A 13,736-nucleotide genomic window follows, 5' to 3' on the forward strand; every position below is an offset into this window, starting at 1 on the left:
TGGTTTGTGGAAAAGACTTTTGGAAGTGGTCTGGAAACAGAAGCTTTCAGGAGCAACAAGTGACAATGCAGTTATTTTCTGGCCAGGGCGACTCGACGATGACATGAAGCCACATAGCAACAAGTTATTTAGAAATGACAGCTGATGCCATGACATTGCCGTGACAACTGGGATCGTTAGTGTACATAAACGGCGAACCATTGCATCTTTACTTCTGAAAGCAATGTGACCCACCAGGAATGCATTAATGAGTGGGAAAGGGCAGGCAAGAAAACAAACATTACACCAGGGACCATTATGTGGGAATGCGCTCTCACCTCTCTCTTGACCGTTCGACCCCAGGCTCCAGAGGCTAACAGTGTATTTTGGTCCATCCTCCTCCCGAGTGCACTGCTGCTGTCTGCCGGAGTGACACAAGCCAGAGACTCGCGGAGGGAATCTAATTACAGAGACAATTATGATTGTGACCCAGGCCGACCCGGATTTGTATTCAAATGGACTCATTTACCTTGAGCTGCAGAGATGCATCTGCAGAGGACTGAGTGTGAACCCGGAGACTGGTGTGTCACTCAGTCTCTTTGTCTCTTATCACTGATGAATGTGCTTATGAGTCAGCTGAATTCCTTCTTTTATGAATTAATTTAAACCAATCCTTATATTGTTACCCATCCCACCTACATTCTAATTCAACAAACGTCTGTGTGTGGAACACGTACATTATCTCGCCAACAGTTCATCTTATGGGCTTCACACTTGGCATGTGTTTTCTTAATGGCCCAAGGAAGTGCAGTGTTGAAATTTAATGTGATCGAATGTGACTTGACCTTGCAAAATGATTGGGACAAATTTGAATAAACAGGCGACCAGCTCTCTGTAGCCGTCAGTGTGCCTTCAGTCTGTGGACTGAGTTGAACATGTCTTCTTCTATGGCCTCTGATTTATTACAGCACGGATCGACAACTGGCTTAAGCCCGCAGAGCAAAATCATTGCCACATGAGTTTTATGATTTGATTATTTTTATTTCACCAGATCACACTGACACAGGCATTCACGGGTGCTGATCCCCGTCATGGCAACATCATTCATTCATTCAGTGCTTTATATTGAGCTGAACTGCAGAGCTTTTACTTTGAATATAAGTAGTTTTTGTCCAATACAAACCATACAGGTGAACAGTGACAGTTTTCATTCTATGAAAAACATTGACTTTTAAATCTTCGATGCAGATACACCAGGTAGGATGTTTTTTTAGAAAGATTTTTAACTCCACTCTGCTCCATAGACTGTTTATAAAAAGCTCTTCACACAAGGTCCAGCACACACACAATAAAAAAGTGACAGTATATTGTCCAGCTACACCAGAGCATTACCACAGGCCAAGCTAACAGCCCATTCCAAACAGGCAGGTTTAGAACGGGCACTGCACTGGGATAATTATATTTGTCAACTGTCAACAGAATCATATTATGATGATACTCCCCCTCCCCCATCCCCGCTGGCTCTTATGTGTCCCGCACAAATCTCCTCCCGAGTGTGTTTCTTTCTTTTTGGGGTGAGGCAGGCTCTCGCTAAGGATTGCATCTCAAATTTCAAAAGAACTGATGATCTTACAGTTTCGGTCAGAATTTAATCTCCGTCGAACGGTGGAAAAAAAAAAAAGAAAGATCTGCAGCTCTTCATGTTTCTGGGCCTTAAATACAAAACAAAACAGGAGAGGAAAAAAAAGACACAACTTCAAATCTGCCTCACTTTGTTGTGGGCAATGTTCTCAGATCCTCTCTCATTTCTGCAGCTAATTGCAACATGGTAATTAGGTGTAGAGTCTAATTTACCATGGGGGTTCGTTTAAGGAAACATGCATTATTCAAGGAAGAACCCAGGGAGAGGAGGAGGAGGAGGAGTAATGTTGGGATTGCAGAAGAACAATAGTACTGATGATACTTGCCTTGGCTTTTGATGATAACAGTGACAGTGAGGAGTGAAATGGGCTCGACAGCGTATGAACAGATAGCAGCAATGATGATGATGATGGTGGTGATGATGGTGGAAACAGCGATGATAGCGATTATGGCACACATGTGGCAGCGAACGCAGCCATGGAGCTCGGCAGCGGGGGGACATAAAGGAGAGTCACTGACCTCAGATTTCAGTCCTATTTCCCCTACAAGCCAAGTCCTAATAGACTCCATTAACCGAAAGACAGGGAGGGAGAGAGAAAGCCCTGACGCTGGAGCTTTCAGAGTAAAGACTGCATATGTGATGACTTGCAGTCTGACTGACTGAATGAACCGGGCGCAGAGTCTGATAACCTCCTCTTTCCTGATTATTTCCCCTCATTTAACTCACTGTGTGCCTCCATCACAGTCCATTTTCTCGCGTGTGTGTGTGTGTGTATATGTGTGCGTGTGAGACAACCGCAGGCGAGGCAATCTCTCACTCCTGCCCCGCGTCTGTTAATTCACAGCAATTTTGGATAATGATTTATTTTACAATCCACAATTGGAAGGCCTTTCCGCGTGAAAGCGAATGATGAAATAGAAATCTCTTTGCAATTATGTAGTGAGAGATAGTCACATTCATTGAGATTCACTGATACATCTGACGTGGAACACGGCGACGCTTTGAAATGATTGTGGATAACGCTCGTCGTCCTTTGTCACCGTTACCAGCTCAGTTTAGCACATGAGAATAAACTTTCAAAACACACTCTGCTCTGTAAATACTTGAATTAGCTCTCAGCCGATGTAAAGAATGATGGAGATTAGTTTTCCTGAAAAACAAGTAAGAGGCTTCTCATTTCAGTTGATAAGAAATGGGACATATTCCCAAAAATCTGCATTTTATCAAATTATCCAGTGGCTGAGGCGGTTGCTTGGTTGTTCATTACCACTACTGACTTTTTCATAAAGTATCAAAAGTACTTCTGTTCATGTTATGCTTAATTTTACTGTTTTATAATTAAAACCTGTCTAGACTTTTAAATGCCCAATATAAATCTGTTCAAATTCATTTATAACATTATTCTTATCGATATGATGTTTTTTTTTGCATAAACTGTTTTAATCTATAAGGTAACTAGCAACTAAAATGCACTTTGCACTGTGGGGTTGGGTTCATAAAAGGGTTAGGGTAGAGAAATTAGGGTAGAGTTTTTTATAGTGCAGCTTATTTTTTCTCAGTATCAGGTTTTTATAAATGTGTACACTGGCTTCTGTTCTGTTTACATATTCAGGTTGAAACTGCAGGGGGGGGTTTGCTTTTACACAAAGTGAAACATAAGATTCAGCCCATCTCACCATCATAATAATGTCCCCATACAAAAAAATACATAAACAGATAATATATATTTCAAAAAATTCAATTAGTAAAATACTGGATGTTTTAAGGTATTTTGGTCTAATACACACATATATTGTGTGTACATATATGTGTCTGTGTGTATTTTATCACCATAATGCATCTTTCTATTCTTTCATGTGAAGTCTTTATTTGAAACATTAAGTAATAAATGTCTACTGTATAACCTTTTACCTGAAATCTAGTGGAGCACAAGAACCGAGTAGCATACAATAGAAAGCACAGGTAATTATATTTTGTACTCAAGCACAGCACTTGATTGAATTGACTTTCCACAGCCATTATATGTACAAAACCTCCCCAGGCCTCACCACTGTCATGGGATTCAACCCTACATGTGATGCACTCCCCTCAGACATGGAGATAAGATGTGTGACATCCAAAAGTGAATAATCGTTCCCACTAATCCACTGGGCTTTAGGCTGAGTCACAGTATCGATGTGGGAAAGCACATGGAGGACGTGCACTCTGCGTACATCAAAGAAAGAATGCTGAACTTAGTGCCACATTGACCAGAAACTTTATCCATGATGGTCCACTTCACAAGGGGATGTTCCCCATCTCTCGTCAGGATGTGATTCAGCTGCGTGGAAGTAAAACGCGACATTTGCCCGACTCCGACTTCAGAGGTTAAAAGAATCGGAGCCTCTAAGATTTCTCTCTCTGGGTCAAGTGAGGAGTTTGGACTTTTTTGCGGGTCGTGTTGCTCGTCGTCGTTGTTCCTCGTTGAAGTCTACAAATCAAGTGGGGCACTTTTGGGGAGATCAAGGAGCTGCGGAATTTTAGGCGAACCCCCCCCTGCAAAAAACATTCTTCACCACTCCAAAGCGGGGAGGTTCTCTAGAGCGAGCTTAATTACCAACTGCAGGCGAAGCTTCATTTATAAACCACAGGGCTTTTACTGGAAATCAGACGAGCTAATAAGTTGCCGGCCCATTCTAGGTCATCAGCATCATAAGCAGGAGAGCAGAGAGCTCGTTGGTTTTTCCCTTTTATATGTATATATCTTATTTTCTTGTTAGTTTGTAACTTAAAGTAGGGCTCTTTTGGTTTATCCACTGCTGTTTTGTATCATTATCTGTGTCAAGTAGAGTAATTATCTTACAAATGTAGAAAAGCGGGCTTTCTAATTAAATGCCATGGGCTGTAAGCGATGGAGATAAATTATTTATAGTGCTTTGATGAGAGCTAGCTAGCTCTAAGGAGTGAACAGTCAGATGTTTTTCAGGATTGAAACCACTGCAGAGATTTTCACAGAAACTTTTCAAAATGAGAAAAAAAACCTAAAAACGCTAGATCTGAATGTTTGCTACGGGGAGCGACGTTTGTCAGGTTTCCGTGTTTAGCAAACACTTTCTCCAGAGATGCAATTTGCTCATTCGAGGAGAGATATTTTCATGCTGGTGTTTACAAGTCAGGAGGAGGTGAGGCCATGTAGTGCTTCTGGCAGCAGCAGCAGGTACAACCGTTTAACACAAGCTGTCTGCTGCACAAAGACTCTGGTAAACACTTGCGGTTCTGATGCATTTTTTAAGTGACAAATTCAAAATGTCAGATATGCACCCTCGCTGCTCACACCCTAGACCCTAATCTAATTTTGTCCGTATTACCGGAGGGCAGGGTGCAGCTGAAATGCAGCCACTCGCCCTCAACAAGCTGCAAACCTCCCACGGGCAACAAATAATGATAAAAAAAAAAAAGCTTTCACAATAATGAAGCACGAGCCAAAGTCAGATAAGAATTTCTTATTATTCCAATAAAAAATACATTCATACAGAAATATAACAATTTTGCAAAACAATTTCAAATAAAAATTTCATAAAGCAAAAACATAACAATTTTACAAAAGTTGTTTTTTTTTCTTTTTATACAAAGATTCAGTTGAGAACAAAGAGCTGTGTGTGTGTGTGTGTGTGTGTGTGTGTGTGAGACAGAGGAGTAGTGGGATGAAAAAGGATGATGGAAAGTGTGAAAGATGCGAGCAAACATGGGGCTAAATCAAGGCTCAATTACCACTTGAACAGTATTGGCTGCTGCTTTCCCAGAATGGATGTTCCTTCTCTTTGCCCACAAAAGGCATCGCCAGCACTCCCAAATCTATCGGAGCAAGCAGTTTCAAGTTTGTACTCATCGTGTCTCTTTCACCTCGCTGATCTGAAATCCATATGTTGGAACACGCCACAGTGCGACTTGCTGCAACATCGAAAATTCCAGCAGCAAGGTCACTGATCTGGAGCGGAGGCACTGATCACTGTATCCTGAAGCAGTAATAAGTGTAATCCCTACAATTATTTTGGTCTCCACCTTCTGTCCAGTATCCATCCACCTCCAGTGAGAAAAATTGAAGAAAGATTTTTAGGAAATAACATCATTGACGTTCTTTTTTTGAGGGGGGGCCAAATTTCCATGTGCAACATCGATGCTTGATCTTTATCTCCTCCAGAGAACCCACCTGCCCCCCCTCACTCCTGTTTTTTTTCTTCATATTACTGTTGCAGCTTGGCTAAAACAACGCTCCCCCAGACAGGTCAATAACCAACCTACACAGTCAGCAGTCTGTGACAGATTCCATGCCAACAAAGCCTTTAGCAATTCATTACCGCGAGGCAGTACAAGGCAAGGCCTGTCCGACTGCGGCCTGTTAATTACAATAAATCTTTAGCGTTTTCTTCTGTCCCACTTGCAGCGATGGAGGGACGGAGCGGGGGACAGGGTGCAGAGGATGGTGATGGTGGAGGGGAGGGATACAGGGTAAAAAGGAGCAGCACTGTATGAGCTGAACTGTGAGAAAAACAATGTGTTGTCTAGCTACTCTGGTTATTTTGTACCTTGGAGCCGAGTGTGATGGACTTGAGTTCATACTACACAGTAGTTAACAGCATTAATAAATGAATTTAAGTGCTCTAAACATACAGCATTTGTCTTATTTACATGTTCTGACTCCAATGAGTGTGATGCACGTCAACTGAGCTGTGTCTGAGTCAAAAGAGGCAGGAAAAAAAAAAAGCGATTGAATTGAGAGAGGTACTTTTCGGAGCATTTACATTTAACACAATTAACCGTCGGAATAGATGCAGGCAGCTTTCATTACACACAAAGAGGTGTGAGTTAATTTGTAATTGAGCCTTAATCAAGCTTGTCAAATCACCCATACAACAAATGTGACTTCCCGAGGGGGGGAGCGAAAACAAGCGCCGCCACGGGGCTGAGTCACTTGCATAAGGCACCATTAAGGTCAACAGTGCATTATTAAGATAGAAAAGGAAAGTACAAAAAAAAACAAATCAAAAAGTGTTCCTCAAGGCAAAGGATGAATGAGGAGAAAATCAGCAAGCAGCGGTGACGTCTGCAGCCGTGTGAAGAACCAGAGTGAAGGGAAATGTTTGATGATGTCGTAAAGATGAAGAGGAAATCATCGGGGCGTTTATGTACAATATTGTAACATTTAAAACCGTTTGCGTTTTAGCTGCACTTTTATTGAAAAGAAAATCTATTTGCAGTCCTGAACCAGTTGGAAACAGGAAGTGAACAAACCCTAGAACCATGCAACACCTGTCTATGATACTGAAGTTATAGTATAGTTGTGTTTTATACCTCTAAGCACACAGCTTATACAATTGGGACTACAAATGAGCTTTGTAGCATGTAAAAAAATAATAAACCAGGCTACGTAACACATTGCACATTTAGTAGCTGCACCAAAAACACCAAAAAAAAAAAAGCTCCGGTCATACAGTGACCAAGGGAGTGAGGAGGGCAGAGGGGGAGAGTTTTGGTCCTGGGTCACAGACCAGAAGGGGGCACATCAATGCTCTTTTTCTCTCGAGTCAAACCCAAGGAGACTTCCCCCTTCTCCTCCTCCTCCTCCACTAAGTCTGGGTGTCAGACAGGCAGGGCAGGAACTTTCTCCCTGCCTCCTCCTCACACTGCCACCAGGGGAAACACTGGTAGGAACCTTTCCCCCCAGAAAACCCCATTCAGTCCACAGCACATTGGTACCAGCCCCGCTCCATCAATCCATCTCTTCTCCCAGAAACCCTTGCTCTCTTTCTCCACGGGGGCCCGGCGGCCAATCTCAGACATTCACAGTGCACACATGCTTACCTCAGACAGGTTTTTTTTTTAAGTACCAGTGTATCTGCTGTCCGGGAGATGTCCCCAAAACATCATGCACCATACATACAAATCATTCACTCTGTTTGCGTCTTTTTTATCTTTTTTTTTGTCTTTTTGTGTGTGTTTTAAGTCCTTCTCAATGAAAAACAAAGTTCTTCCCCCATCCATGATTTTGTCCTCTTGTCGCAACAGACAACCTTCAGAGCACCTTTCTCCAAAGAGAGGTCCCGGAGGCACTGGGTTTCAGTATGGTGCAAAACAGCATGCTTTGGCTGGAACACACTCCCGCTACTCTTGCTCTCTGGGACAGTTCAACCAAGAGACCGGATCGGGAGAGACGTCGGCGTTTGTTTTCTTCTTCTTCTTCTTAAAAAAAAAAAAAACGTCCACCCCTTCGCTGCGACGCTCGCTCGGCGCTCGCCCTGTTCTCTAGATGTGCCTCTTCATGTGAAGAGCCAGATGGTCTGACCTGGAGAAACATCTGGGAACAGGAAGAGAGGGGGGGCAGGAAGTCAGACATGTTGTACTGAACGGAGGAAGAAGCTTCTTGCTACAGTGATTTTAAACATTAATGGTGTAGAACTCATGCTTTTTAATGACGTGAGGTAATAACTGAACAAATTCCTATTCAGAAGTGGCTCATTGAGACCAATTATCTCCTCCTAGTTTTTAGTAAGAGCCTGATGTTGACATTCGGGGGCTTTAAAAATAAAATTCCAAAATTAAGTGAGCTGATCGTAAATTTCCACAATGAATTTACTTGTTTTTATCATTAGCCCACATCCACACATTTCAGTAAGCTAGTATGGGCCCATATTTACACATGTTGAGCTAGTCATCAGTTCAGCTCTAATTAAGGGTATGGTCACACACACATTAATGTGAAGCCAATATCACAGGTCAAAGTTCATCAAAGTTGAACTCCATGTGAGGCCTCGCTGTTATTTGCCCCACCACAGGAAGCAAATGTTTGATTTGCCTCCTCAATCCTTCCGATTGGACGAGAAAGTAACAAACATTTCTGCATGTGTGACCGGGCCCTAAAGAGGCCTCAGTGTCTTCAGTCTTTGGAGACATAATACAAGTCTGGCTTACCTGTCACAGTGACTGCATTTAAATGGCTTTGCCCCAGTGTGCTTCCTGAAGTGTCTGGTCAACTCGTCGCTCCGTGCAAAACGCCACTCGCAGCCCTCCCATGAACATCTGTACGGTTTCTCACCTGCAGGGGGATATAACAGGTGAGTGAAGCTCCAAGTCTGGACTGAAACTGATGCAGCACGTTTTCTCTGCTCGGGCAATGATTGGTTGGCCCTGCTCTGTTGTTATTCAAAACGCATTCAAATCAATCACCCCCTGGGCCAAGGTCTGATGACAGGTCAGTCGAGAGCCAGTTTTCACTGAACCTGTTGGATCACTTGGGCTGTTTTTTTATGCTGCTGCAACATGCTTAGTTGCTAGCAGCGGTGCAGTGCAGCTGAATGCATAACATACGCTCAGTGTGTAGAAAATGAAATAAGCAACATTTGCAATTTCACGCCTCTAATCAGAAGTAAGAAACACTGAAATGACCATTCAGAGGCCTCCCACTTGGGGCCCCCCGGCCCCCCCACCCATTCACCCCATTCCCATAGTGAAACTCAATCTGGTTTGAAGTCCTTTTTATCTCCCATGTGCAACCCCTCCCCCTGCTCTCTCTCGCTCGCTCACTCACTCACTGGCTCAGTGAGTCACATTCCAGATAGATTAGGTCACAGTTTAGGTATTCAGCCATGCAGCGCTAATGCTCACAGCGCTCCAGCTGAGGACATCATGCAATGTGGACCTTTAATTACATTACACAATGGCTGGACAATGTATTTTACGATGACAGACTGAATTCATCGCACTTCCACCCAGCGCTCAATAAAAACTAACATTCTTTGGCTCTATGAATGAACTGGTTTTGAGTGAAAGCAACAGAGGAGGGACTCAACCTTCACACAGATCACAAGTGGACGTAATTTAGGCCTTGACAGTTTGTACTGACCTGTATGAGTGCGCTGGTGTGCTTTGAGGTGGGAGCTCTTCGTGTAAACCTTGCGACACCCGTTGAACTGACACCTGTGTACTCGCCTCCTGCCGTCCGGAGACGCGTCCCCGCACATGAGTCCTGTCTTGTCCGAACCCTTTGCAGAGCCACCGCTCCTGATTTTGACCGGCAAGTGCAAGTCGCCGTGCATGGCGACCCAGCTATTCGTCACCGTGATGGGCTCCGAGTTGGCCTCCGGCGAGGACGGGGGCGTGCTAATGACGGAGGGGCTAAAAGGTCCAGAGCCAACCAAGACGGAACCAAGAGGGTTGGAGGTAAAGCTGTGCGTGGGCGAGAGCTCCTCAGAACTGTCCGAGGCCTCGCTGCTGGCGTCTGAATTCACACTGTTGGTGTCCAAGATTTGGCTGTCCTGATTGTCCTCCTCCTGCGCCCGCGGCAGCTTTGGGTCGGACTCGGCCTTGGCCTTGTCCCCGCAGGCCAAGATCAGCTTGCTCCAGAGGTCCTCCTGGCCGTCGAACTTGAGGTCGGATGTGGAGACGTAGGGCTCGCTCTGCAGGTAACGCTCCAACTCCAAACATGTCTGGTTGAATGAAAACACAAAGTAAGACGAGATGAAGTGCAGCAGCTCCCCTGAAGAGAGGAGGCTGGTTCACAGCAGCAAAACACTGCACGTGCACATGAGTCATATTTGTTAGATGCTTACAGCAGGACATTAGAGTCATCCCTGCACTTATCTTTACATTAGTGCTGCGATGATCTGTCTATTGATTGATGAGTCAGCTGAAGGAAAATGAATAATTTAAACACTTCCTGGTTCCAGCTTCTCACACGTGAGGATTTCGTGTTTTCTTGTGTCATATGATGGTAAATTGAACATTTGTTGGTGTTATGACATTTGTTGCTCTCTGGGAAGTTGTTCTGGGTTTCTCTACTTATTGGTGTTTAAAAGACTTGAATGAATGACTGGATGAACTGATGAGGACAGTCTCCATTATTTGTGTTTACACATCACGTTTCTTCATTTCACAAACTCATCTTCCCTCACAATATCCAGCCTCATCTCATTCTAACATGTTCCAGTCGTCTCAGCATGATGTGATTTACTCTGTCTGAGCTGCCCCCCCCCCTCCACCGCCACCAGCCTAAGCTCCAACTCTGCTGCACCTGAGAGAACGTGCATTGTCATTTCAGCGCTCAACACATTTTGATAGTCCTTTTAAGGAAGCCACTCGACTTCCTCCTCCAGGCATTCAGCTGCTTTCACCCTCATGCGTACCTCTGCCATGCAATCACATCCTTCCCCATGTCAGCCACTCAAACACCACCCCCTCAACTGCTCAATAAAAAGATAACACTGGCTCCAATTTACTTCAGAGGCCGTTAAAAGTTGAAAAAAACAGAAGAGGCTGTTCATTAGGAGGGTGCTCAGAGACAGCGGCTCTGACGGGGCACATGTAGAATAAATATTTCCTCTGGGCTCCTGCAGCACAATATTTTCCAGCTGTGCTGGTGCCTACTCATGCGAGGAGGGATTGGGCCATGGCTGACATTTGATCGTGTCATGTTGGGAAGCTCATTCAAATCACAGGATTGTGCAAAAAGATTTTGTTTAACTAGAATCTATATTACAGAGCGGAAAAAGAAGGAAGATAGGGGCTCGAAAACAGGAAGTTGAGGAGCCCTTTTAAATAACAGGATGATGGGAAATGATGTTTTTGAATAAAATGGATGTTCATGTTTTTGACTAGACTTAATGTTACAAAGCAGAGAAAAGGGGATACAGGAGTTAGAGAGGAAGATAAAAAGGTGATGATAGAGGAAGGGGAGATTATCCAAAGCAGAACAAATTATGTTGTGAAAATAAAAGATTTGAACAAAAACTAGGAGCTGCAGGGCTTGATCCTGAGCCAACACTACATCTGAGTTTGAATCAGCTAGAATCTACTTCCTCCTGCGTTTCAGCAGCGTGAGTTGGAAGTGAAACCAGCTCTCACATCCTGGAAGCATCAGCTCAGAGGTACGGGCATCGTGCAGGAAATACAACAGCAGCATGCAGAGAGAGAGAGAGGGGTAGAGATGGTGATAGAGAGAGGTAGAGATGGAGGTAGAGAGAGATAGAGCTGGTGATAGAGAGAGGTAGAGAGAGGCAGCGTGCAGTGGCTCTCTCTCTCATTCATCCTGGTGCAGCAGCAGCAGCAGAGGCTGGACTCCAGCTGTCAGACTGACACACTGATCCACTTCAGTCTGCCAAAAACTTCATACACCACACACACACACACACACTGCTGCAGCGTGTCAGGTGAGCGCACGGGCTCCGTCTACGCACTGGAACACCTGTGTTTACAACCTCAACGCGATGTGATTGTATAAATAATCTCAACTTCCCTGTGATCTATTAAAGCAAAAAAAAAAAAGAAGAAGAAAAAAGAAGCGCAGCCAGTTCCGCTTTGCAGCAGCAGCAGCTCAGACCCAGACACACACAGTGGACATATTCACCTGCTGCCAGTACTCCTCCAGTGACGGTAAGGCGGAGAAATAGCCCGTGTCGTGAACTATCTGAAGTTCGTGAAAGATGCTGCACATGGGTAGAACATCCATCTTTTCTTTTTGAGTGTTTCCCCCTTTTTCTTGTTGAAAAACAAAACGCCTTGAGTAAGCTGCACTTTAAGTGTCAGAGTCAGGTATAAAATAGAGCCAGCGGAGGGAGTGGGAGTGAGAGCGGTCCCCCGGCGATGCGAACCGAGCAGCGGCAGAGTTGCTCCGTCAGTGCCCCCTCCTTCCTTCCGTCCTTCTCTCGCTTCTTCTTCTTCTTCTCCTCCTCTCTCTCGTATTGACAGACACGCAGCGGACTGGATGAGGAACAACTGCGCTCTGCAAAACTTCCCTATTCAAACCTCCGGGCCCCGCCCCCTCCTCTCTCTCTCCCTCGCCTCACTCCTTCCTTCCTCCGCTCCGCCCGCAGCCAATCAGAGGCGAGCGGCGTAAGGGCTCGCGAATGATATCACGGGCGACCAATGGCGGCCGCGCTCTGACTTCATTCGGTCCCTTCTCGCGTTTTAATTGGCCAGTTTGACTCCCAGTGGCTCGCCGCTGATTGGCCGGTTATTTATAGGCATGTATATATGCCGGGGCTGGAGGCTCTCGGAGCCTGCGTTGGTCTCAGCGTTTGGCCGCAGACAGCGCCTGTGAGCCGGCTGCACTTCCACCAGCACCACGGCCTGCTGCTGGGAAACATGTCAGCCTCCCTCCCTCCCTCGCTCTCTGCCTCTCTCCCCCTGTGTGTGTGTGTGTAAGTTGGTCATGAGTTGCACTTGCGACACTGGAGTCTCTGAGCAGAGGTGACTTCAGCCGCTCAAAGTGCACGTGCGCTCACATCAGAAAAGTTCCACTGGCTGAGCGCACATCCGGCCACACTTCCGACTAATGGACGCCAGGATATTGTTGTGTCACATGAGTTTAGGGGAAACGTCAGTCCTCACCTCTCCTGCCCCGGCTGCATCCATACACACTCCTGCTGAACGCTGACGAGTATGTGATCGCCTGAACTCAGTCCTCAGGCAAAGGATTGACTAGAGCAGGTTGTCATCTCTTAGTTTGAGCTTGCAGAGTAGAACACATACTGCAAAGAGGATGTGAGGATACAGGACAACAAATTCAAACAGTGAATCATCCCAGTGAACCTTTTAAACCCAAACTACCAAAACAAGTCCAGTTTATGTGCAGCTATTTCATATGGTGTGTTATGGTACAAATACAGAAAATGCATTTTTAAAATTAGCACATTTTATAGCCAGAATTGGTCGCTTTAATCTGGTAAAAAAAACTTTTTGGGATTTATTTAAAGTTGGTAAACAACAGATTTTTACTGCAATTCTGTTTGCAATATAATTAAAAGTATCTATTGTATCTACAGTATTGTATGTTGTATCAATCATATTGATCTTATGTATTATATCCAACATCATATTCAATTAAATCATTCTATTATTTAAAGTCAACATCACTTCTACTTTCTACTTTTTAAGACTGTAAACCAAATCCTAATATCCATAATATTATGTACAGCTATACCACAGATATTGGCTTATTATACAGGTGGTGTTGCACCAGTAGCACAGTTGAATTTGTAATTTTAGAGGCATGTAAAGGTAACAGTGAAAATAAACTTCACTCGAAGTAGTTTAAAAGAATTTAAAATAAATAAATGTTGTAGAGCAGAATTCAGATCTGTCG

General features: G+C 44.5%; 1 protein-coding gene across 1 annotated transcript; it reads right to left on the reverse strand.

Annotated features, from left to right (window-relative positions):
- Nucleotides 1-5,088: 5,088 nt before the first annotated feature.
- On the reverse strand, nt 5,089-12,421 carry klf6a (Kruppel like factor 6a). Its single transcript, XM_020111752.2, has 4 exons — nt 12,000-12,421; nt 9,501-10,083; nt 8,570-8,693; nt 5,089-7,955 (listed from the first exon to the last, which is right to left on the reverse strand). The coding sequence occupies exons 1-4, from the start codon at nt 12,099-12,101 to the stop codon at nt 7,904-7,906; spliced, it is 861 nt and encodes a 286-aa protein (XP_019967311.1). The 5' UTR covers nt 12,102-12,421; the 3' UTR covers nt 5,089-7,903.
- Between the last annotated feature and the right edge of the window lie 1,315 nt (nt 12,422-13,736).

Source organism: Paralichthys olivaceus, chromosome 17, assembly GCF_024713975.1.
Source record: "Paralichthys olivaceus isolate ysfri-2021 chromosome 17, ASM2471397v2, whole genome shotgun sequence".
Taxonomy (NCBI): domain Eukaryota; kingdom Metazoa; phylum Chordata; class Actinopteri; order Pleuronectiformes; family Paralichthyidae; genus Paralichthys; species Paralichthys olivaceus.